This window comes from Agrilus planipennis, unplaced genomic scaffold, assembly GCF_000699045.2.
Source record: "Agrilus planipennis isolate EAB-ADULT unplaced genomic scaffold, Apla_2.0 scaffold11, whole genome shotgun sequence".
NCBI lineage: Eukaryota > Metazoa > Arthropoda > Insecta > Coleoptera > Buprestidae > Agrilus > Agrilus planipennis.
This window is the reverse complement of record NW_020440736.1, coordinates 738,378-763,005: the sequence shown is the minus strand read 5'-3', so window position 1 is coordinate 763,005 and position 24,628 is coordinate 738,378. Positions and strand designations below refer to the sequence as shown.

General features: G+C 30.6%; 9 protein-coding genes across 17 annotated transcripts in view; 3 read left to right on the top strand and 6 right to left on the bottom strand.

Moving 5' to 3' along the window:
• Positions 1-23: 23 nt before the first annotated feature.
• On the bottom strand, positions 24-1,636 carry LOC112906131 (arfaptin-2-like). Of its 3 annotated transcripts, none has more exons than XM_025979814.1 (5): positions 1,340-1,636; positions 940-1,273; positions 774-883; positions 338-715; positions 24-276 (listed from the first exon to the last, which is right to left on the bottom strand). In XM_025979814.1, the coding sequence occupies exons 2-5, from the start codon at positions 1,271-1,273 to the stop codon at positions 124-126; spliced, it is 975 nt and encodes a 324-aa protein (XP_025835599.1). In that variant the 5' UTR covers positions 1,340-1,636; the 3' UTR covers positions 24-123. The 3 variants fall into 3 exon arrangements, with proteins under 3 accessions (XP_025835599.1, XP_025835598.1, XP_025835597.1); XM_025979813.1 differs by having other exon boundaries at positions 1,336-1,635; XM_025979812.1 differs by having other exon boundaries at positions 1,410-1,635.
• A 28-nt stretch (positions 1,637-1,664) lies between these two features.
• LOC108733778 (arfaptin-2) lies at positions 1,665-3,110 on the bottom strand. Of its 3 annotated transcripts, none has more exons than XM_018465077.2 (5): positions 3,023-3,110; positions 2,553-2,886; positions 2,387-2,496; positions 1,951-2,328; positions 1,665-1,889 (listed from the first exon to the last, which is right to left on the bottom strand). In XM_018465077.2, exons 2-5 carry the CDS (start codon positions 2,884-2,886, stop codon positions 1,737-1,739), a joined length of 975 nt encoding a protein of 324 aa, XP_018320579.1. In that variant the 5' UTR covers positions 3,023-3,110; the 3' UTR covers positions 1,665-1,736. The 3 variants fall into 3 exon arrangements, with proteins under 3 accessions (XP_018320579.1, XP_025835600.1, XP_018320580.1); XM_025979815.1 differs by having other exon boundaries at positions 2,953-3,051; XM_018465078.2 differs by having other exon boundaries at positions 2,949-3,041.
• A 90-nt stretch (positions 3,111-3,200) lies between these two features.
• LOC108733781 (plasminogen receptor (KT)) lies at positions 3,201-4,189 on the top strand. The gene is made up of 3 exons (XM_018465081.2): positions 3,201-3,385; positions 3,438-3,678; positions 3,739-4,189. The coding sequence occupies exons 1-3, from the start codon at positions 3,305-3,307 to the stop codon at positions 3,876-3,878; spliced, it is 462 nt and encodes a 153-aa protein (XP_018320583.1). The 5' UTR covers positions 3,201-3,304; the 3' UTR covers positions 3,879-4,189.
• A 121-nt stretch (positions 4,190-4,310) lies between these two features.
• On the bottom strand, positions 4,311-7,316 carry LOC108733777 (ceramide kinase). Of its 2 annotated transcripts, none has more exons than XM_018465076.2 (7): positions 7,112-7,316; positions 6,861-7,052; positions 6,588-6,809; positions 6,196-6,534; positions 5,424-5,654; positions 4,908-5,370; positions 4,311-4,681 (listed from the first exon to the last, which is right to left on the bottom strand). In XM_018465076.2, exons 2-7 carry the CDS (start codon positions 6,976-6,978, stop codon positions 4,588-4,590), a joined length of 1,467 nt encoding a protein of 488 aa, XP_018320578.1. In that variant the 5' UTR covers positions 6,979-7,052; positions 7,112-7,316; the 3' UTR covers positions 4,311-4,587. The 2 variants fall into 2 exon arrangements, with proteins under 2 accessions (XP_018320578.1, XP_018320577.1); XM_018465075.2 differs by having other exon boundaries at positions 7,117-7,316.
• A 1,476-nt stretch (positions 7,317-8,792) lies between these two features.
• Positions 8,793-10,167, top strand: LOC108733821 (uncharacterized protein C45G9.7). The gene is made up of 3 exons (XM_018465145.2): positions 8,793-9,147; positions 9,210-9,323; positions 9,380-10,167. The coding sequence occupies exons 1-3, from the start codon at positions 9,091-9,093 to the stop codon at positions 9,566-9,568; spliced, it is 360 nt and encodes a 119-aa protein (XP_018320647.1). The 5' UTR covers positions 8,793-9,090; the 3' UTR covers positions 9,569-10,167.
• Positions 10,168-11,200: 1,033 nt separating this feature from the next.
• Positions 11,201-15,843, bottom strand: LOC108733819. Of its 3 annotated transcripts, none has more exons than XM_018465143.2 (5): positions 15,745-15,843; positions 12,005-12,727; positions 11,798-11,945; positions 11,571-11,723; positions 11,201-11,503 (listed from the first exon to the last, which is right to left on the bottom strand). In XM_018465143.2, exons 2-5 carry the CDS (start codon positions 12,706-12,708, stop codon positions 11,387-11,389), a joined length of 1,122 nt encoding a protein of 373 aa, XP_018320645.1. In that variant the 5' UTR covers positions 12,709-12,727; positions 15,745-15,843; the 3' UTR covers positions 11,201-11,386. The 3 variants fall into 3 exon arrangements, with proteins under 3 accessions (XP_018320645.1, XP_025835671.1, XP_025835670.1); XM_025979886.1 differs by lacking the exon at positions 15,745-15,843 and adding an exon at positions 13,339-13,574 and having other exon boundaries at positions 12,005-12,743; XM_025979885.1 differs by lacking the exon at positions 15,745-15,843 and adding an exon at positions 13,339-13,573.
• A 285-nt stretch (positions 15,844-16,128) lies between these two features.
• LOC108733820 (TNF receptor-associated factor family protein DDB_G0272098-like) lies at positions 16,129-21,283 on the bottom strand. Of its 2 annotated transcripts, XM_025979879.1 has the most exons (6): positions 20,489-21,283; positions 20,039-20,224; positions 19,540-19,692; positions 19,208-19,473; positions 18,950-19,152; positions 16,129-17,135 (listed from the first exon to the last, which is right to left on the bottom strand). In XM_025979879.1, the coding sequence occupies exons 1-6, from the start codon at positions 20,547-20,549 to the stop codon at positions 16,598-16,600; spliced, it is 1,407 nt and encodes a 468-aa protein (XP_025835664.1). In that variant the 5' UTR covers positions 20,550-21,283; the 3' UTR covers positions 16,129-16,597. The 2 variants fall into 2 exon arrangements, with proteins under 2 accessions (XP_025835664.1, XP_025835665.1); XM_025979880.1 differs by lacking the exon at positions 20,039-20,224 and having other exon boundaries at positions 20,489-21,282.
• Positions 18,459-24,628, top strand: part of LOC108733808 — a 13,695-nt gene continuing 7,525 nt past the window's right edge. The window contains exon 1 of the mRNA XM_025979878.1: positions 18,459-18,540. The gene's annotated coding sequence lies outside the window, so the exon portion shown is untranslated. The remainder of the gene's footprint in view (positions 18,541-24,628) is intronic.
• LOC108733809 (single-stranded DNA-binding protein 3) overlaps positions 21,501-24,628 on the bottom strand; it is a 15,371-nt gene continuing 12,243 nt past the window's right edge. The window contains exons 11-12 of the mRNA XM_025979884.1: positions 23,510-23,709; positions 21,501-22,266 (exon numbers count right to left, since the gene is read on the bottom strand). Coding sequence (XP_025835669.1) covers positions 22,162-22,266; positions 23,510-23,709 — 305 coding nt within the window. The 3' untranslated portion in view covers positions 21,501-22,161. The remainder of the gene's footprint in view (positions 22,267-23,509; positions 23,710-24,628) is intronic.

Below are 24,628 nucleotides of genomic sequence, written 5' to 3'. Positions count from 1 at the left end.
AATTAAATAATATATAAAAGAAATTTTTTCCTAATTATGAAATAAAATTTTGAGTCGTAAACATTAATTAAAAAAACTCTATAATCTTAATGACTAGAATACAGAAAATTATAATACTATAAACTAATGTTCCAACCAGGATGGAAAAGAAGAGTTTGGTGTTTTCACTTTTATATTAAATTGTTTCAAAGTAGCTTCTAAAGCAGTTTGATTTCCAGAGAAGTATGCAGAAACAGCATTGTGAAATAAAAGCAACTGTTTATGCATTACTTTGATCTAAAAAAGACAGGAAAGTAAATTTAAATAAATACTAATTACTCCTTCTAGATATTAATACCCTGTTTTCATCCAAAAATTTCATCTTAATGGCTACTTCACTCCTTAATTTCATAAAGTTTTGGCGATGAACTTCAAAATTCTTCTGAGCATCATCCAAATCTGCACTTCCATCTATTTTAGTTGTTAAAGCTTCTAGATCTGTGCGATACGCATCATATTCTATTCTTGCTGCTTCATATTGTCTTATACTTTGTAATGTGTCCTCCATTGTTTTATTACATAATGTATTCATCGAGGACGTAAAAAAGTTAAGGGCTCCTAGTAATGTTTCTCCATTTTTAGTTAAATTACGTTGAGTTTCTGAATTGTATAAGAACTCTTCCTGTAATTCTGGAGATTTCTGGGCTAAATCAGAAAATGCTTCACCCAAAGCATGCTGAAAACAAGAAAAGTTACTGCAATAACAATTAGCACAAAAATAACTAAGTACAAACTTGAGTTTGAACAACATGATAAAAATGAGTTGTCAGTGCTCTAGATAGACGTAATATATTAGAGTATTTGCGTTGGGTATCTCTCAGTTGTTCTATTTGGGCTTCTAATTCTAAAATGTAGAGTCTTCTTTATAAAAACAAACAGTTTCAATATTTACATGAGTACCTGCATCAACAGTTCTTGAACTTTTTCCTAGTTTCTCAAACATTAGTTGTTTTGTACATTTGTAAGTTGATATTGACCAGTTTTTAAGATTTTCAATCTTTGAAGACGTTTTTAAAATTGCAGCATCATTATTTTGGCTAGGTGTAGTGGGTGTTAAAATGGCAGGTGAGCTAGTACATGTGTTTAAATTACTTGGTACTGATCTTGAATATGGACAAACAGATTTTGTTTCAACAGAAGAAACAACGTTGTTCTTATTGTCATTAGACGAAGTTTCTTTCAACATATCATGAATACTGGTACGCTCTGAACTGGAACTTTTCATTTGGGACATCTACAATAAAAAGCATAATGACTAGAAGAAAATCTAAGGCGCCACTTTTCTTTCTGTTCTACTTAATTATAAATTACTGCTGTTACAAAAGAACGAGTATAACAATTCATTCAAATTAAACAAATTATGAGAATACCTTTCACACAAGGTATGTACTATGGCTGATACGGTTGCTTGACAACCTCACAAAACTGACGCAACACATCACTAGCAAACTGTCATCTGTATGTTGTCAAATAATTATTAGCAAGTGAGGTTATGATAACAGTTTATTTTTCAAAAAAAAAAAACAACAAATAATTGAAATATTATTAATGATAAAATTATGTTGATTTTTTTATGATTATAAAGTGGCTTTGGGTAGAACAAATATATAAGACNATAAAATTTTGAGTCGTAAACATTAATTAAAAAAACTCTATAATCTTAATGACTAGAATACAGAAAATTATAATACTATAAACTAATGTTCCAACCAGGATGGAAAAGAAGAGTTTGGTGTTTTCACTTTTATATTAAATTGTTTCAAAGTAGCTTCTAAAGCAGTTTGATTTCCAGAGAAGTATGCAGAAACAGCATTGTGAAATAAAAGCAACTGTTTATGCATTACTTTGATCTAAAAAAGACAGGAAAGTAAATTTAAATAAATACTAATTACTCCTTCTAGATATTAATACCCTGTTTTCATCCAAAAATTTCATCTTAATGGCTACTTCACTCCTTAATTTCATAAAGTTTTGGCGATGAACTTCAAAATTCTTCTGAGCATCATCCAAATCTGCACTTCCATCTATTTTAGTTGTTAAAGCTTCTAGATCTGTGCGATACGCATCATATTCTATTCTTGCTGCTTCATATTGTCTTATACTTTGTAATGTGTCCTCCATTGTTTTATTACATAATGTATTCATCGAGGACGTAAAAAAGTTAAGGGCTCCTAGTAATGTTTCTCCATTTTTAGTTAAATTACGTTGAGTTTCTGAATTGTATAAGAACTCTTCCTGTAATTCTGGAGATTTCTGGGCTAAATCAGAAAATGCTTCACCCAAAGCATGCTGAAAACAAGAAAAGTTACTGCAATAACAATTAGCACAAAAATAACTAAGTACAAACTTGAGTTTGAACAACATGATAAAAATGAGTTGTCAGTGCTCTAGATAGACGTAATATATTAGAGTATTTGCGTTGGGTATCTCTCAGTTGTTCTATTTGGGCTTCTAATTCTAAAATGTAGAGTCTTCTTTATAAAAACAAACAGTTTCAATATTTACATGAGTACCTGCATCAACAGTTCTTGAACTTTTTCCTAGTTTCTCAAACATTAGTTGTTTTGTACATTTGTAAGTTGATATTGACCAGTTTTTAAGATTTTCAATCTTTGAAGACGTTTTTAAAATTGCAGCATCATTATTTTGGCTAGGTGTAGTGGGTGTTAAAATGGCAGGTGAGCTAGTACATGTGTTTAAATTACTTGGTACTGATCTTGAATATGGACAAACAGATTTTGTTTCAACAGAAGAAACAACGTTGTTCTTATTGTCATTAGACGAAGTTTCTTTCAACATATCATGAATACTGGTACGCTCTGAACTGGAACTTTTCATTTGGGACATCTACAATAAAAAGCATAATGACTAGAAGAAAATCTAAGGCGCCACTTTTCTTTCTGTTCTACTTAATTATAAATTACTGCTGTTACAAAAGAACGAGTATAACAATTCATTCAAATTAAACAAATTATGAGAATACCTTTCACACAAGGTATGTACTATGGCTGATACGGTTGCTTGACAACCTCACAAAACTGACGCAACACATCACTAGCAAACTGTCATCTGTATGTTGTCAAATAATTATTAGCAAGTGAGGTTATGATAACAGTTTATTTTTCAAAAAAAAAAAACAACAAATAATTGAAATATTATTAATGATAAAATTATGTTGATTTTTTTATGATTATAAAGTGGCTTTGGGTAGAACAAATATATAAGACTTTTAACCAAAACATTAGCTTTTAAATAAGGCTAAAAAATGGGAAATTATTTTACTGTTAATATGGAAGAAAATTTTAAACGAAATCATGAATTTATCACTGAAATGAATTCCATAAAGGTAAGTAAAACAGTACAAAGTATTACCTTTTAAATCATAAGTCTATTTTCAGTTAGAGAGGCAGTTGCAAATGAGGCAACAATTGAAAGAGAGAGAAGTTGCTTTAGAAATAGCAGCATCAAGAGAATTATTTTTTTGGTATGGTGCTTTTTATGTGACTAGTCTATTTCTCCTAAGTGCTGCTTATAAAAGAAACAAGAAAATTGGCCTTCTTTCTCCAATCGTACCATTATCATTTATAATGGCATATCAAACAGATCTTGCCTATGGTACCAAAAGAAATAGAATTAAAGGTATTGTATTGTATCTTTTTTTTACTGTGGTATCATTTTAATTATACATCTTAATTGAAGCCGAAGCAGAGCATATAATGCAATTCGAAAAAGATTTACTAGAACCGCCCTTAGGAGTTCCCTCAGTTGCCTCTATTGATATTGCTAGAGAACAAAATGAAGAGAAAAGACTTTTACATCCTGTTATCCCCACTCTTTAAGATATTACAAATGTTTTATTATCATTGATATACACTTTGCATTTATCATTATTTTTTTACTGTTATATATTATATTATTAATACTGCTAGATTTTAAGCCATTAACTTTACAATATAACTGGTACTATGAAGAACACCAAATACAAGGTGTTCTATTTAAATAACGTTAAAAGTAGTAAACACTTTCCACAAATATTTATTTGCAACAATTTTAAACTTTATGAAATTATGAAACCTATATTCCTTATGTAAACATAATTTTGAAATATCACTCAATTATGTATGTGATGAGCAAAACTATATTACTTAAAGTTATTTACCATTTTACTTTTGAATAAAAATAACTAAAAGGTGATAGATTATTTATTTGAAGTGTACTTTGCTACTGATAAAATGATTTTTTTATCTTAAACAAAATAAAAATCAACAACAATCATTTAAAATATAGCATATTTATTGCATGAAATACAATTTGAGCAAACAATACCATATTAATAACAGATACGTATTGAATTAAGTACAATAAAAACAATAGTTTCCACCAAAGATCAACAACAAAATTATTGAAAAAAATATATAAACAACCGTAACCTCCTAGTAGAAAAAGGAATGTTTAACAACAAGTAAGAAATACATTTAAAAAAAATAATAAAATACTGCCTGAAGTACTCTTAGTTAACCATCCCTGAATACTGTCAAAATTATACATTTAATGCTTACAAAAACTACAGCAACCCAATTTTTCATTTTGTTCTACTTTAGGAGCACCACGAGTAAAAACGGTAAGTAACTGGCATCGTACTCTATAAAAAAAAAACATTTTAAATTTATTAATATTAACTGTTGAAAATCTAAAATGCTTTAATCATTAATTTGGGCTAATAATAACAAAATGAATGTTAGTTACAATATCTTAATTGATTATGTCAAGTGCTATCTTCCTAATAAATAGATAACAGCAAACAAACCAATTTTAGCTATGTTAATAAAGGTATTTTTGATTTCAACATTTTATCAAATAAAACCTACTTTGCCCTAACGTCAGTTTGATGTTGGATTTCACCATCGCAATTCCAACGACTCTGCATATCTTCAGCCCGAAAACAAAGTTCTTTTGCTTGGTGAATTTCCACAAAATCTAAATCGTCAACATTACTATCACTTCTTGTTAATCTAATTAACAATCTAAGATTATTAATAAGTGATGTGTGACGAACCAAAACCACATGCATATTTCCATCACCTAAATGACTATAAGGGGCAATTCCATTCGGACTTCGTTCACATGCGCAACTTATATTAGCGGCTGTTACCATGAAAAACTTTCCTTTTAGCGTTTTCCAAACGCCTTCATTTTTATTATCATTATCCTCCGCTTTTTTTAAAGAACAACGCACGCATTTTTCATAGCATTTTGTACCAATAGGATCATTTTCAGATAAAACTGCAATTTCCCCTTTATAACCAGTATTTGATATAATTCGTTTAAAACCTACAATAATAAAAGTAATTTTTACACATAATATCAGAGTTACAACTACGAACCAGTGTATTCATATCTAGAGGGGCCCATCCAGCGCAGTTGCTCACTATAGTATGCAATATCACCTAAATAGCCATAACTAAATGCACTAGCAAATAGTCTTAGCAGTCTAGTTTCATCATATACAGAAACCAAATCTAATCCCGTTTTATCACCAAAAATAATATGCAACACTGCTGTAGTTACATCTGTTGTTCCATGAAGGCAATATGCAATTGAGTCAGTACTTCCACCTAGCAGATGAATAATTCTTTTTAAAATAGAAATACTTATATACAAGTAAAGGGGATTGTATTGGCAAGCCCATAAGAGTGTGAAGGGGGATAGTCCCCCTTCAGGACCCGGTGTAAGGGTTAGGGACCAGTGCGTCACAACGGCAGATACTTCACAAACCAGCAAGAGAATAAAGTAATTTTGACCATTTCCATATCTGATCTTTATAGAATACATATCCAAGTATTGGAATAATTTAGATTTTTGTGGACTTGGATATGGATGAAGTAACACTGCGTAAAAAAGTCCTTACAATTTGTAAACTCTGATGTTTGAGTCAGTAGGGGGCTTACAAAAGAAGTGACACACTTAGAAAGCATTCTTAAAGCGAATGTTCTTTGTCACCTTTAGAATTGATTAATAATCCAAAGAATGTTTTTTTTTGTCATAATGAATTTTTAATTTTAATAAGCAATTTTGCACCTGGGTTCTGATTTAGCTCTCACAGGGCCTGGGAATAAGGAATTTACAAAATTAATATAAATAAAAAATGATAATCACCTGGTATTACACCTATTGGCAAGTTTGGCTTTGGCAAGTCTATTGACATATCATCAGGATCGATTCCCTGTTTTTGACATTCTTTCAAAACTAACCCATTAAATAATTCTGAAATAGTGCCATCTCCCCCTACACAGCCTACTGCATCATAGTTATCCAAATTGTGATTAATTATTATATCACGAATTTGGTTCTGTCTTTGTGAAATTATTACGCTAACATCAACACCAGCAATTTGAAATAGTGGCTTTCCAAATTTTTCAAATATTTTTAAAGCTTTTCTCTTACCTCCATAGGGATTCACAAACAGTAATAAATGCTTAGGCCTTCCAGTGAACTCTAAAAAATGTACAAATAAATAAAAAAGGTATTAGAAAAACTGAAATACTTACTTTGCAGATGATTTTGTAATGTTTTTACCCAGGATGATACTTGTAAAACATCGGAATGTTTAAAGGTAATACTGTTATATTTCCACGTTCGTTTCTCACCCCTTTCTGCAAAATGAATTGTAAATGCATTAGGATCACATCTGGGTTCTTCAGAAGGATGTGTGGATGTTTCATAATTATGCTGTACAGCTATCACATTTTCTATAGGAACGGTTTTTTGCGCTGTAAAATTATTATTTAATGAAGTACTGTTAAAGAATTCTTTTCTCCTACCGCAAGGAGGTTTTTCACTATCCCAAACAATAAGATTTCGATGGTAGTATACCCTGTACCTTCTTCTACCAAGATAAAAATTGCTTAGCAATACAGAATTTTGATTATCGTCGGACATATTCTTCTATTTCAGCCTTGAAATAAATATGAATTTCTTTAACGTCATTTTCACGTAGTTCTCGAAGAAGAAACCTTAAAATAAACATAATTAATTATCCGAAAGTGGTAGAACAAGTTTTTATATTATTCACTTTACAGGTTATTATTATGAGACACTACACGTGTATGGGCATTTTAATATTCCTTTGACCTTCCTTTTCGTCTAATTACTTATAGTGATGATTTACTAATTGCTAATTGAAGGTCTTTTAAAGAGTCAGAAAACTGCAGAAGACTGACTCTTCGAATATGTCTCACATATGAGGTTATGTTCAAAATTGTAACTTTGACTTTGGTTGTCATTATCAATAATTTAAATTTTTTATCAATTATCAATCAAATGCTTGTCATGATAAGAACTGATTAAATTGAATATAATATTAAATACTTAACGTGCCAAACAGAAACATTGAAGTTAAATACTTACAAAAAACACCAACCATTAATTAATTATACAATAAACAACACTTACATTGGGGTTGTGTCTTCGTCCGCCACCTCCACCGGAGCCCCCAAATCTACCACCGCGCCTACCACCCTGTAAACCTCCTCCTTGACCTCCAGGTCCTCCGTGGCCACCTGCATTATGCTGTTGATTAACATTGCCATTTTCTGTTGAACTTTCCACTTTTTCTGCCGTCGTGTCTGGATTTTGGTTAGCCATTATTGTTTAACGGTGAAGTATTATAATTAAAAATTCTTGTATATTACTTATTTATACAGTTTCACTTATTTGTAAAAATTCACAAAACTAACAACAGCAAGTCCCAACGTCTATTTTTATATAGAACTGGAATAAATAGAATAAAGAAATAACCGAAACAACTGCTGTGCTGTAGATGTGCTGCCCTACACAAACGGAAACTGACTAGAGAAAAAAATGGCAGCACTCGTCACTTTATTTCCCTGAATCAAACCTTAATTCCCCTAAACAACATTTCCGCTGAATTGAGCATGAAATTTAAATTATACGTGGAAATCTATATCCAAAGTTTAAAATTTACTCAAATGCTTGTTTTTCAATAGATTTTGTGATTTAAGATCATGGAAGGTTTTAAAAATCATAGTACAATGATAAACTAATAAAATAGGAATGTTTATTGTTTATTTAAGATTTTAAACAATATTTATCCATGCCTTATGTAAAATAATTATAAACCCAATATCATCTGTAAATGGTTTTGAATTAAGAAATAAAAACAGAAGTTATTTAAGGAAGTTAAAATTGTTATTTGTTACTCCAATTTACCTAAAGAACTTGACCTCTATCTTCAAATGATGACTCCAACAGCAATATAAACACATAACTTAAAAATATCAGCAAATAGGCACTTCTACAATTGATTTCTGATATTATGCCAAATTTAAATCTTCTTTATAACAGATTCGTTTTGTTATAAATTTTTAAACATTAATAAACATCAATTGATTACATTTTGTGAAAATTTTGATTTGTTTGAAGCGTTAAAACCGAAAAATTAACTCATACTTTTTTTGTAAAATAACTTAATAGTAATGGATCATACTCATATTTATTTGTTTCCCATTGTTATTTACTTAATAGGGGGGCAAAAGCATATAGATACAGAAGCATNAAAAAATATAGTAGAGCTTTAGTTTTAAAGATACTATTGTATTTTGAAGAGATACCAAATAAAATCAGCATTTCTTGTTGTAACCACAAGAAGATAAAAACTATGTCCTTTTAAAACGTTACTAATTGGAAAATTATTTTATTTAAAAATTTATGTAATACGTAATACAACAAACTGGGATTCCTTTTTGAAATTAATTTTACGAACGCAACTTAAAAAGTCTTTATCCTATATTTATTTGTTGTTCAATTGTTCTGAATTGTCACCACTGAGCATGCCACTGAGCACATAGATACTGACTACATTATTGTCAATTATAGTTTTGTTATGATTCATTATTTTTTAGCGTTTTAGGTGGGTAGTTAGTATTAATTAAGGCAAGCTATTTGAATCCATTAAACAAAAATATAGCAGTGCAACAATAGCGAAATTGAGGAATTAACGTTGAAAGTGATTTAAATATATCAAATATCAAAATGTGTGCTAAAATGGCATTTCAGCATCAAGCCGGAACGGCTATGGAATGCTTAAGTGTAAGTTAAAATTAAAATTTATCAAATATTACTTAACGTTTAAAGCTTTTATATTGAAATAGATTCCAATAACTCTTCATAAAGAAGTAAGTGGTGATACAATGAGATGTGGATTTAAAATAGGTGGTGGAATTGATCAAGATTGTCGAAAAAGTCCTCAGGGATATACAGATAATGTATGTAGTAAATATTTTGCTAGTAGTAAAAAAAATTGATTTAGTTTTTAATATAGGGCATTTATGTAACGGAAGTTCACGATAATAGTCCTGCTTCAAGGAGTGGTTTGAGAGTGCATGACAAAATTCTACAGTGCAATGGATATGACTTTACAATGGTAACACATAAAAAGGCAGTGAGCTATATTAAAAAGAATCCTGTGTTAAATCTCCTAGTTGCTAGGAAAGGTGTAACATCTACTTAATATAATTATTATCAATTACATTGATGTGTCAACATTAATATAAGCCACATGACCATATTCAGTATTAGGTATTAGGACATTACATTATATTAGAAATATTAAATTTGTAGATTTTTATAATGTTGCAAAATTGTAGTTCTTCTTTGACACATCATATTTCTGTGATTTTTAATAAGGATATTATAAGTAAATATCATTCCATATTCAGTTGCCAAAGGTGTACATTATTTTTTATTCAGTATATATACATATATAACAGGCAAGTTACCAATTTTGTATTAATATTAAGCAAGTATAAAAAACTAAAACAGCAGAATGTATCATAAGTTTTGTTTTAGTTTGGTTAATAGCATGAAATAACAAGTCATTATAAGAGCATTTATTGCAAAATAAGTTTTCGTTTTCTATGCTGAAAGTAATAAATAAATCTACAAAAAACAAATATTATCATTAAGCAAATAGAAGCTGAATTATGTTGACTTACTTTTACTCTTTTTAGTAAGGAAATACTTCAGATTAATAGCTTTTATTGACAATTACTGTAATGCTTGCTATAGCAGAAGTTTATATAAAATATGTTTAATAAAATATTATCTATACGTACTGTTTTATTTATTAACAGATAAATGCACTTTTTAGTTTGAATAGATACTAGAAAAATTCTTACGTATATAATAAAGAACGTTAACGTAAGTTCTTGGACAATTTTCGGTAAGTTACTGAGCAAAATATTGTTTTTCATTCATATGGCTTACGTGCCTATCAGGTATAAAAGCTACTTCGTGTAAATTAATTAGTTGATCAAGTATAAATACTACAGTTCACAGTAAATATCAGTAGATGGCGATTAAATGTCCATATCTTAATCTTCTGTACTGCATACGCAAGGCCTCTGGGTAAAAATTAACTAATTTAGAGTTGCATCTTTTTCAAATTAGTAAATTTGCCGCCTTGTTTTAAATTAGGTTAAACATTTTATTTGTTAAAGTTGGTTCACCTTTAATCTTCTTCTTGATTCTACTCTTCCCGCGAGTTTAGTAGTTGTTATTGAAAGGGGTTGCTTTGTAGTGTGTTGAAGTGATAAAAACATAGTTTCCACTAATTTAACATTAATTTACTGGGTAAGTTTTATTAGTTTATGTATAACTCTTCCCCTTACCATATAAATATAATTGTATCTGCTTTTTGTGCTAAAATATAAGAAGCAGAATATCCTTAGGATCCAACTTGTACGGTGATAGCATGGTACATAATTAATTTATATGAATTGTATAATCCGATTATTCATTAATTCCTCCCTATTTACAAGTAATATAAGATTTCGACATAATAAAATTTTTACGTCTTTGGGGGTTATCATCGATTTTTTAACGGCAAGCTAGACTTTTCATTTTCCAAAGTTGCCTAGCATTCCAATCTTAACGGATAAGTCGTTCTGAAGGAAAAAACATTTTTTACGATATTGACAGTGTATGTTAAGTTTTTGCGCTTTCCGACTAGCAATTAGTACGTTTGAATATTCAAATACTAATGTAGCTGTAAACAACATCCATCGTAAACTCGTAATATCTTCAATTTACATAATGCTACAATAGCAAAGCGCCCCCCTATCACTCATTTATTACAAATACGTATGTTTAATATTTTATTTATAAAAAATAATACATAATAAAAAAATCATACCTAACATCACATCTAGAAAGTGAATAATCTATAGTAATACTTTAAAAAACGACTATCAGCAAGTTTAAATAACTTAAAAAGGATCACATAAAGAGTAACAGTTCTTACAATTAGTGAATTAAAAACGGATCTTATTTACTGAATATTATGAAATCTCAAAATGGCTCGTCCAGGTATCTCTGAATCACATAACTTTTGAATTACCTTTGATGTATCATCAATACAAAATTCTGTGTGGGGTGGAGGTATGATCTGTTAAGTTTAAAATATAATTAGCAATTTTTTATTACTATAAAGTGATTTTAATCACTCAAATTACCTCTCCTTCTGCAACCAAATGCACCAACTCTTGAAGATGTTCAATGGTACCCTTCTGTATGGCTTGAATTTTTTGCTGCCTTTCAGCGGCTAATCTTGAGAATTTTGGTAGTAAACGTTCGGCTACTTCCTCATTTACCAATACAATACCTTTCTATAAAAATTATATATAAATAGAAATAATAATAAATATTCTAATATTTCGAAAAATTTAAAATGACCACTTACTGTATTTAAGCATTGCAATGATCTGTGTAAAGATCTTGAAGTTGTACCAAAATCTATGACGATATCGACTGGTCCACGACAAGCATCTTTTGTTCTTTCTATTAACTGCTTTTCATACACTTCTTCATTCCATTGAACCAAGTTTACACTAAAAAAAGTAACAAATAAGATCTGAAATTAAAAGTTAAGCAGTAGCCATATACTAACTCATGAAGTTCTTTAGCCAGCTTGAAGCCTTCGTCTTTAAGACTTGCTACTGTGATTTGAACTCTGTCTTTATATTCTAAAGACTTGAAGTGATGTTGTGCAATTCTAATAGCCCACAAAGCCAAGCCACCAGTTCCTACAATCAGTATTTTGCAATCTTGATCTGATGGCCTTTCTTTTAAAAATTCAAGAACATATTCGTGGGCTGCAATGACAGCGTTTTTAGCCAGAAGAGCGCCAGTGGGTAACATGGCTGCAACGCTCAAAGGCAAATTGTCAGGAATAGGCACCAGATAACTCAATTGTGGGACCACGATGTATTCAGCATACCCATCTGGTACACCTTCATATGGAAATAGTACGACTCTTTGTCCCAAAACAATGTTACCGTTATCAGTTACTTCGCTACCGAGTTCATCTACGATTCCTGATACTTCATATCCCGGAAAAAGAGCTCCATCCCGAATTCCGTGGTGAGCAGGGCTAAACGGAGTCTCCTCTAAAGACTGATTTGAAGCATTGGAAGACATTGATGAAACAGAAGCTGATCTGTTACGATTTCGGTAACAAACTCCAGCACACACTACTCTTAATCTGGCACCAAAAGGGGGTACGTCTGGTACAGGGACTTCAAAATTGAATACGCAGTCTTTTACTGTAGGCCCCGGAGATTCGATGGAAACTTGGCGACATAACTTATTCATTGTGGATGACTGAAGAGAACTATAGGGAAAGATTACTAATGTTGTTATTTAAAAGCGTTTTTTTGTTTAAAAAAATTGTAGAGCAAAATTAAGTGTTAATACAGGAGCCAAACATTGACGAATCATTATTTAAAATACAATAAACAGGTTCCATCATCTACATAGTCGTTAAACGTTGCGCAATATACTAGGTACATATCTAAGTACCCACTTAATATTTTTTTATTATCAATTTAGCAACACAATTGCTGTTTGTATCCTTTGAAAAACAAGTCAGTTTTATTAATTTAAAGCTTCAAAAGGGGGACATTAAAAAAGCAACGGTTAAAAAATTTTTAAATGAAAATATTCATTTAAATAACACAAAAACTAACAAAGGTATTCTAAAAAATAAAATTAAGCACACTACAAAAGAAAGGTAAGAAAGTAAATAGCATTACTCTTGATAAAGATATAGTAGGTGGAAACATGTTTAGAGTTTTAATAAACATACTTTGAAACATTTAAAAACTTCTGTTGTGTGTTTAATTTTATTTTAAAGATGTTCATAATTTCCCCACCGCGAACCCTATTGAAAATAACAATGGCATTCCATATTTAAATAAATGCTTTTTAGAAAAAAAATCTCACCATGGATATCTAGGCGTAGTATTTGCGGAATTATTTAAATTCTCATGAGAGAGAAGCTCCGTTAACATTTTACCACAATATCTTAAATGCAATGAGCACAAAATTTTTATTTAAGTTTGCGATATAGGTAGAAAGAAACACTTCTCTAGTACTCGTAATTATATGAGCGAGTTGTTATTTATACACTTGTACTTCAGCTTCGTAGATTGCACGAACTATTAAGCTGTAAGCAGCTGTTCCCTGTCCTTTTGTATATTTCTGCTAGTTGTTTACATTTGTCTTACACGTGGTAAACGCGTGAACCTACTCAAAGTTAACACAAAAAACATTCAGGTAAAGAAGTACCGGATGAAACACGTAAACACATGCATACACACTTACACGTACTAAAAGTATAATTTTATTTATAAAGTTTGTACCATTCCATGTATTGCTTAGACTTTTAGAGCATTACTTTTGAAAATGCTACTTTTTTATTTTGTATAATACGTAAGGCAAGTAATTCAGCGAAATTATACATTTTTTTGCCGCTTTTTTTTTAGTTATCATCGATTTTTNGTCAAAACTTCCTTTTTCCTCTGCAAAATTTACAAAATATTTGTTTACATCTCATTTTTATTTATATTTCTGCGTTCAAAACAAAATTATTCACATTTTTCTTTGTTCTAACTAATAAATGTTAATTCAAATACCTATATTGAGACTTACATAAATCTATTTTAAGAGGTCAAATAGAACAATATCATAAACTTTTATAACGTGTATGTTCATTGAAGATACGTGTATTGCCTTTTATAATCAAAATTTATTTGCTTTCAATTGATAGACGTTGAATATTTTACAAAATGAATCACCTACTATCAACCTTCAAATAATTTCGTATTTATTATTAAATATTTCAAAAAAATTGTTTCCATTCTCTCATTAAAATGGTAAAAATTATCTGTTGCAGTACAGTCTAAGCTAAGCCTATGTATCTATCCAAACATTACTTTGCATAGATAGGTAGCTACGTGCATTAATTTATTTTTGTATTTTTTTATATTTATATTAAGCGTGTTCAAAAATAAAACAAAGAAAGATAAGTGTTAATCTACAAGTAATTAAAATATTTCAATATTTGGAATATTTGTAGTTTTATCGCAAATAAACAAAAGACGAAGCAACGGAATAAAAGTAACTTCCGCAATTTGGTCAGAAATAAACCGTATGTTGTATGTAATACGTACATATTACAAAATAAAGTAAATACCTATACGTAGGTACCTATTAGCCATAACAGTTTCTCAGTTTTTTTAAATATTAGAAGATAGAATTTACTTTACATTATATTACGGTAGCACTAACATTAAACATGTTGTGTTCGAAAGGATTTAAAAACAAAAATTGTGTTAAATGGTACAAAGCATCCTACATTTTTCTAATTACTGTAACACGCATTAATCGCGTGCAAACTATTGTGCACAAGACGAAGGCCACCTACCTACACAGAACATAGGATTCATCCAACTTTTTGCGTTATTTTAAACGTAGTTTATTAGACGAATAAACACCTGTCATGTTTACGTTTTTGATAAATTGTTTATACCTAGGTACTAACACAAAAAATGCGCATAAAACACTATTTTTTTATTCCTTTTCGAAAATAACACCTATCTATGTCACCTAGTTTTGATTTAAATCACCGTTTTATATGTATACACAGATTATTTTTGTTGATTACTGATAACAACTGAAGTACCTATAAAAAAATATGTATAGAGGATAACATTTAAAGTTCAGTATTTCAGTTTTTACATAGCTGTTATACTTTAAAATTACAATTTAAAAAAATACTTTACTACAGTTTTGCCCTAAAGTTGTGGAATTATATTCTCGCATTAATATACTGTTACTTCTCATCGACATCTCGAAATTGTCAAAATTATGCAATCATATAAACAAAATGTGTTCACAGCGAAAGATCTTGCAATTAGTGTCTTCTTGCTCTTATTGGCCAATCAAACATGTGATTTAGTACGTTTTGTATGTTTTTTGTTTTATTAGGAAGATAAAATTAATGTAGGAGAACTGCAAGGGCAAAACATGCATCTGTTATATGTTCTATGATCAATATTCCAGCTTGCTTTTTATACATATATGTATACATGTAAATTGCGTACATATTATAAACAATATGTAACCATCGTACTGACAATAAGTCAAAACTATTTTTTAGTTGTTGATGTCTTATAAAAAATACCTTTAAATAGAACCAAACGTTTTATAGGCATTTATTAGGTCATGCATTGATATTAAAGGTGGCAAGGGTGTTGTTATAAAAGATTACATTTCGCATTTGTAATTTTTTTACAAAAAAAGAAAATAGCCAGCCAGTAAATAATGAAAAGCATATCGTATACGTACATAGCGTTTCAGAACTATCCGTAAAATGACACGCCTGAACCCTGATGTTGGATCACAACATCCATGCACCAAAGGACTATTGAAAGTCAAATGCGCGTAAAATAGTGTTGTGTTTAAAAACATCTCCAACGCTTGCGCTAGAAAACGTTTTATTATCGACTAAAATTCGTGAATACCCTTAAAAAAGTATTTCGAATACGTTATCAGAAAATATGTCTAGGATAGGTACTTTGTATTACCTAACTTTAAGCAAATTGTAGAGAATCACAGGATGTCATAAAATACAGAAAGGTATTTACGATCCTTTTGTAGAATTCGATCCCTTGATCAATTTTTTCTACGTTTTAAATATTCACTTTGCTATCTATCTAAGGAAAAGAACCATTTTCTGATCAAAATATTTATTAATAATTGTTTACCTATACTTTGTACGTTTTTCCTAAACAATAAATACAGATTAGGGCTAAACTTAAAATTTTACAATATGAAAACAATATTATTTATTAATCTTGTGCAATATAAAACACTAACGTCTTAACATTTTCCATTTGTTTTACAATTAATATTTTTGTATTAAATGCACCTATTATATTTATCTCGATTCGATGGTTATTATCTATCTTACGTTTCATAAAATTAATTTTTCTTTTGATTGTGAAAGGTAAAATATGATAAATAACTGACGAATTCCAGTGGCGTAGCTACGGGGGTTCAAGGTTCAAACCTTCCCTGCATCGATTTGGATTTTTTTTTATTATGTTGCAGCCTGACAAACATTTGACTTCTTTGCAATAATAAAAAAATAAATCGTAAATACAAGCATTATTTTATACTAGCTTTTGCCCTGCAATTTCTACTTTTCTTTGAGAAGAGAAACATGATACGATTTTTTTTTATATGGAATCGAAATTGATTTTGGTTTAAATGTAAAAGAAGGTTTGTTACTACCAATTTCTTCTTCTTTTGAATTGTTGTTTTGATGATCATCATCATTGCCGTGGTTTCTGTTTTCCTCGTTCTTTTCAAAATCTAAATCATAAATATCTAAATTAAGATTTTCGTTATCATAATCTGCTTCTTTTCCTTGTAGATTGTTGTCAGGATTGTTATTGATTGTGTCGTAAGTGCCACTATTAGTAGATTCGTTTCTTAGTTTATTCCATTCCAACACATCTTTTTGTTTTTCTCTAAAATTTATCAAATCGTAATTATTGGATAGATCGATGAATTTTCTATGCGATCGTTGTTCAAAATTTTGTCGTTTGTAGGTCTTTTTCGACGAATTTAACGGCGATTTGAAGGAAACCCCCTCGGGAACCCTTGGCGGAAGAGGAATTGGAATTTCCTTGCCTTTCTTTTCTTCTATGTCGTCAGTCTTTGCTCCCTCATTGCTAAACACATTAAATAATAATTTTATTAATTGTTCCATTATTTTTAACCTTTTAACCGGTTAATCATAAATCTAATTGTCGAAAATTTCACGAAGGTGATCACTTTTTGGTGAAACATTTTTTGATAAGTTTATTAGTCATGAAAACAGTCGGTTAGCACGTTTTACTAATTTTTTAAAGATTACTCTGACATGTTTCGGCAATAATGCCATTATCAAAGAGATATTTACAAACAAACTAATAATGATATACGGTATATCAGTTAAATAGACAAACAACCGACCTGGATACCTTAGTTAGTTTGTAAATAACTCTTCGATAAAGGCATTGTAGCCGAAACATGTCAGAGTAATCTTAAAATAAATTAATGTATTAACCAAGCGTTTTTATTGCTAAACATATTATTACATTCTTATCGGATACAGTAGTTGTGTAGTTTGTCATAATAAATGTACATAAAATACTACTGACGGTAATAAATCACAAAGCACTTTTCCCTGATGTGAAATAAACATGGATTAACCATTGATTCATATGATGTTTTTCATAATTTTAAAATTATTTTGTTAAATAACAATATAAATCAGATTGTGTATTACCTCGTTTGAAAATGCATGCTACGTTTTCAAAATAATACGAACTATTTTTAACTCATTGTTCATTATATCGTAAATAAGATATCATCAGAAGGACAAAGTTCATTATAAAATTAATAGATAGATAACAACATATGCGTGTATAGATGCCTAATAGAAAAATGCACATAGGTTTATTGATTAACGATAAGATCTAATTTTGAAGCATACTTCTAATGATAGCATTAATTATTTATTAGTTTTTACGAATATACACAAAAAACTAATTTATAAATTCGAAAAAGGTTGTTAAAGGTGTATGTTTGGAGCACGGCGTTGTACAGGTGCAAAACATGGACAGTGGGAGCGGCGGAAAAGAAAAGGTTAGAAGCGTTCGAAATGTGGTGTTATAGGCGGATGATGAGGATATCGTGGGTAGAAAAGGTTAGAAATGAAGAGGTATTGGAAAGAATAGGAGAACAGAGGACTCTATGGAAGTCAATAAAAAATAGGCGAGATAGGTTGGTAGGACACCTTCTCAGGCATGAAGGTCTAGTCAGAGACATATTAGAGGCAGAAACAGGAGTTAGGAGGGGTAGAGGTAGACCTAGATTAGATTACTCTTCGCAAATAGTTAAGGATGTGGGCTGTTCTGGTTTTAGGGAAATGCGAGGTTTAGCTCAGGATAGGAGGGAGTGGAGGTACGTGTCCAACCAGTCTTAGGACTGATGACCTTATGATGATGATGACACAAAAAACAATAAATTATATTAAGCGAATCTTTTTTTCAGGTGATCTACTTCATTCGCAAGCAGTTTTCTAGAATAGTGGTAAGTGACATTAAATTTTCTTCGAACTATGTTATTACCATATTGCATCGATCATGTTTTTGTATATAATAACTAGTATTTCATTTAAAAAATAAATTTAATTTAGAGTTCGTTATTGTCCGCCCGTCATACTTTTTTGTTCAGTAAATAAAAATGTATTGTCTTGTCAAAATTTAACGTTAAATATTTACTTTTATGTAATAATTTATATTTGTACTCACTAAAGAAAGGTAGCTTTGTTTATTACAGTGATAAATGAAGCAATAATTGTAGATAACTCAGACTAACATATGTATAAGTAGCTACATTGTACATATAACTTGTTTAAGGAACATTGAAAGATTTTATTTACTAGCGATTCTAAATTTGATTTTTTTAACTAATAATCCAATATAATTTTCAACATTACCTTTCTATCTCGGTATAATCTACATCGATATCAACAATTTCATAAGTATTTGCTTCGAGTTTATTTTTAATTTTGGGCAAAGGTGGAAGATTTCTTTTAAGAAGCACTGTCGCGGGTTTAAACGTATTTTCGGTAGTTTTTGAAGTTTTGCTGCTTATTGCTTTACACCATTCATTTGCTTCTTCATCAGATTGGGCAATAAACTAAAAAAACAAAACGCTTAAAATTACTTCTAAAGTTTCTCTGGGGATGTATTACCTGATACGATTTTTTATTCAGGCGGACAAATTCAAAAATTGCAGACTTTTTTTTACTATTTTTGCCGTTATTTTGAATTCTGACTTCGTATTTGGTCAAGTCAATTGTTCGAATTGGCTTAACGTCTTTTTCACTCAAGTAAATAAGAAAAAACGATTCTTGGACTGCAGCAAATATCTTTTTGTGGTGTTCAAGAAATAGGAATTTTTCTTTTTTTATTAATGGTCCATTTTTTTCGCAAGTATTTACTTGTTGGGCTGGTAAATCTATAAAATTAATCAATCACTACAATTAAAAGAGAGATAAGATAATAGAAATATAATATTTCTTACTTGCATATGGGCAATTGCCTTCATCGTTCATTACTGACGAGGTAGATAGATTATCAGATTTTGATAGATTCAACGAAGGGTTTTGGTAAAGAGCTTCTTGGTTTTGAACATCCTCTTCAAATTTTATATCAGACTCTACATATTCATCCAAAACTAAAAATTTACTGTTATAAAGAAATAGGTAAATACAGTTATTGTTAACACGAATTAATTTAAGTAAATGTCTTCACCTGTAGTTTATATATTGAATGTAGTTATCGAAAAATGTGTTACAAACATGGTCGTATTCATAAAGAATTTGTTATTGTTGTTAGCGTTTTCATTGTAAATGAATGCAACATGGATATATAATGATAAATAATTATAGCACAATTGAAACAATAAGCGTTTGCATAAGGGGCACAAAAGAGATAAGGTGCTACCTTAACATTGTCCACTTTATATCAAATAATAGCTTATTCTAATCATTCTTTTATAATGTAAGAAAATATAATTTTACCGTTACTCGTTTTCACTTGCATATCCACATATGGCATATGATTATAAATGTCTGTTCCTTGAACATTTTGCACGTTTAGTTCTTCGAGATATAATTTACATCTCTCTATTAAAATTTTAGTTGCCAATCTCGATTCTAAGGTCATTTTTCCATTTTTTATTTCATTTTCCAGAAAGAACACAACGTCTGAATTATTTACAAAAATTAGTACCTGTAGTGCGCTATTTAATAACATTCAAACATTTTTATAAAAAGGAAAGCAAACAATTACTTGAAACATACAGAATTAATGTAATAAACTTCTAATGCAAAAAAAATGAGTATAAAATTTGTCATTTATAACATTTAAAGAAACTTTCCAAACTTGTTTTACAAAAAAAAAGATGTACCGTTTATTATTCTTTAAAGTATAAAACTATTGCATGCTTATATATATATACATATACATACCATTTAACAATAGTTCAATTTTGTTTTCCACACAAATATTTTTACTCTTATCGTTAGTCATTCTACATGATAAATAATAACTAATTAATAATTAATTAGTCGAATTATTATGTCGGATCAACGATATAATTATTTATGTTTATTTTTTTGTTTTTTATTTGTTAACATATGCAGGAGTTGTCACGTATTCAAGCAAACTTTTAATGAATGAATAACCAGATCAATCCTGAAAGACTTAAACCATTAATAATACGTACGGTATATTTTTGTATTCCTATCTCCTACTGAGAACTTAAGCGTCATCGTTAATAAGTCCAATTATAAGTATCTGCAACGTTATAAATGCCTCTAACTTTTAAGTTTATACCAAGATCATAAGAATAATATTTTGCATTCTTTTGTACTAAATTAAACATATTTTTTTTTCATATTTTTAGCAGCTTTATTACAATTTCTGAGAATAATTACCTTAATTTTTCTATTTAAGGAATAATGTAGGTCAATGACATCTTAAATGTATAGTCTATTATCTTTTTAATTAACGAGATGCTTAATTTACTCTTATGATTACAATACCGATCTAATTTTTTTATGTACTAATCGTAAAATGTCTATACTAGAAGACAAACAGTCAAGATAAAAGTGAGTTTTTTAATGCGTGTTCATTTTTGTAATCGTTTCTTACAATGGAATACCTCATATTATAAGTTACGCATATTTATTTAAAATTTACCTTTATAAAATTTAAAATATGAAATAATTACATACCTTTCTTCTTTATTGATTAGTTAATTTAGCATATTTTTCAATATGCTGGGGGTTATTGTTAATGGTAAATAAAAGAAAACGAAAGTTCTACAGTGTTTTAAATATTTATTTTTTTTTCTTCAAGAATAGAATTTATAAATTAAATGATTCCTTATACTAAAAAAATTATATGATGGGGGCAAGGTATCAACAAAAAGATGAAAAGGAAACGCAATCGACATGGGGTTGAAATAAGATACAATTATCAATTGATTTAAGTGTTTGTTACAAGAAGTGCGAACTCCTTGGGCATAATTAATATTTATTCTATTGCATGTACACATAGAGATGAGCGAACGAATCACACTAGGCTAAGGCAGATTAAAACCCCGTAATTTTGTATCGATTTAACTACTGTAGAAATTAAAAAAAAAAACAGAATCAACTACACCGTGATGTGTTTTAAGTAGTGGCAATATCGTTATTTGTATGATACAATTAATTATATACGCAAGATAATAATTAATAATGTTTCACTGGTGTCTGTAATCTGCCTCACGGAGGAATGTAGACACTTCATGTAAAGGTAGTAGAAGTACTGTAGTATGTGAACGAAAACATTTAAACTGCCTTCGCCTCGTCTTTGGCCGGTGGACTTGATAGGAGGGGTGATACTGCGCGCATGCCCAGGAACTTAAACACGCACACTAGCCTATACCTGCCCTACCGACTACCGACCATTCGTCCCCAGCAATGTTCTCAGGTCTCAAAGGAATATCTGTAAACAGAAAACACGCATGACTAGCGACAGCCAAGATTAGCTAATATGGGCGTGCGGGCCAGGGCAGAAGGACAGACCACCGCCCGGGTTAGTAGGTTAGGAAGGAAGAAAGGCGTGTCCACCAGCCAAGAGGCCAGCGAGGAAGTTATTGCATGAAATACTCAGGATGGTCCGAGTCTTTCTCAAACCTCTTGGCCTCCTCTTGCATGCTTTCTTTTATTTTCAAAATAGCAGCTGATTCCGTTTGGTCCTGCAAGGAAAGCGACCTTTAGTGGTTAAGTGTCAGTCTACTCAAGCTCAAGCACCTACAGCCTCTTTCATTTTAAGGCTGGTTAATATCGATATTCTCATAATTTGCTTAAAACTAAATACGTCCTTTTTTTATTTTCTTTTCGTAATATTTTGTTTCTTTTAACACGGCTGTAATTAAGAAAACATCGATAACGTAAATATGTTAAAGGAATACTTAAATTCCCTAAAATCTCTTACTTCTACTTGATATTTCAGTGCTTTCCAAAATACGTACAAAATCCAGAATCTAAAAATGTTGCAGTGTATACTCATATATAACATATTAAAATAAATCTCCTTGTACGTTTTCCGAAAACACTTTAAATACTGAAGATACTGCTCGAGTGCACTCAGTAAGCTTTTAATACAAACGGTACTAAATAGTTTGTGCTGTATCGTCGAGCTAAATGAGGCTTTACATTTTTTTGTCATCCGAAACACAGAACATTTAACTAACAAGAGTCAACTCTGGAAACACTAAACATAAATTACCTTAATATGTTTTCATTGAAGACGTGTTTCGTTTAATTTTGCAGCTTGCATCTTCCCAAGAAATTCTCGCTCTTCAACGTCTACAAAAGAAAATGCAAGCTGCCAAAATGTCACATTATTTAATTAACATTTACTAGAAATAAACTCAGCCAGACAATTAAAACAATCAATCTACTATTAACGTTACCTGGATATTATATAATCAAATACAAAAAAACACCAGCATCTGACTAAAACAAAAACAAATAAGCCTTACCAATTTTTTAATAAAAAACACTTTTTTTTTAATAATAATTCATAGTTAAAATGAAATTATTGTGTGACTGACTAATAGATCGTTTTGGTGTTTCTCTGAAACTTATCGATAAGATAGTATGTATATGAATGTGGATACGTTTTAATAACAACAACTACAGTCAGCAACTAACTCAAAGACGACTGCAAAATCATGTAGGTATTACAAAAAGAAACTAAAAGAGTGAGAAAATAATCATTCCTGTTTCAAAGTTAAGGCCGCTTTATTTTAAAAAGGAAAGCTACTAAATGTCCCACAAGCATAGAAGATAAGAAATTAAAAAATAAAAGGCACTAAACCGAAAGTATAGTCTTTCCTAGTATTATCAATATTTTCTTAATCCATTCGACTAAATTATAGAATATCGATACCAAAACTACCAGGACTTTACATTTCTATTTTTAAGCCTACTCACATTTTCGCCAGGTCCTCCGAAACCCGCTAAATTATAGTCTCCCATTCCGCTTGCACTATCGTCTCTTGGTGTTCCGGGACCGCCATTGGCGGGAGAACTTTTCATGCCGTCTATTCCGTCTCCATTTAATACAGGCCCCATTGAATTTGGTCCCATTGGACCCATGGGGCCACCCTCGGGACCACCACCCATAGAAAATTCTCCTGGCATAATGCCGCCAACCGCCGGCTTCATTGTCGTGTACATATTTTCACCGCCAGAATTTGACGAATCTTGGGGACTGGGCATTATTGGTGTTCCTGGGCCAGGAGGACCTGCTGACCCAGGTGGACCTCCATAGTTCCCCGGCGATGATGATGAGTAATTCATAGGCTAAATCAATAAACACTTTTATTTGTTTTTGTTGTCTTAAGAGCAGTTAAAAATAAATTAAGACACACGTGAAAATTAGACATCTGGGGAAGAAAACTCCCATCAATGAAAAATTTTAACGTGTTGTAGAAAATAGAAAATTATAAATGGTTACACTTACACTAAACGATCTTACCGTTGATGTGTTTGGTTGCCACTGTGGTCTTCCCCCTGGGCCGGTCATTGACATTGGAGGCATAGGACCTCGAGGACCTAAACTACTGTTTGGGGGAGGTCCCCGTAATCCGGGACCGTACGATCCAGGACCAATGGGACCCATCGATGGACCACGCGGCGGATTCATTCTGGGGTTCATGGGATTCATACCTGGTGGACCTGTAGGATATTTACCTCTAAATTAGCGGTCAGAAGCAGGTACATTAGCACAGGTTACAGAAGGCATGCTAGGCTTCACTAACAAATATACAGATGCACATAGGCTGATCAACTATAACAATTAAATATGTGAAAGGGGTTTAAAAAATCGCGGCATTTTGACATTATTTCAAACGATTGTAGAGAACTTTCTTATTTGGATATTTATGCTAATATTGCTTAGAATGATACAAAAAAAATTATACATCATTAAAAGAAATCAAAAGAGGAATTATTCATGTTAACTGCAAAAAAAAACTGATTGTCCAGAAAGAACCAAACAAATGCACACAAAAGTTAGTTACTGTTGAAAAATTATTTGTTTTTATAGAT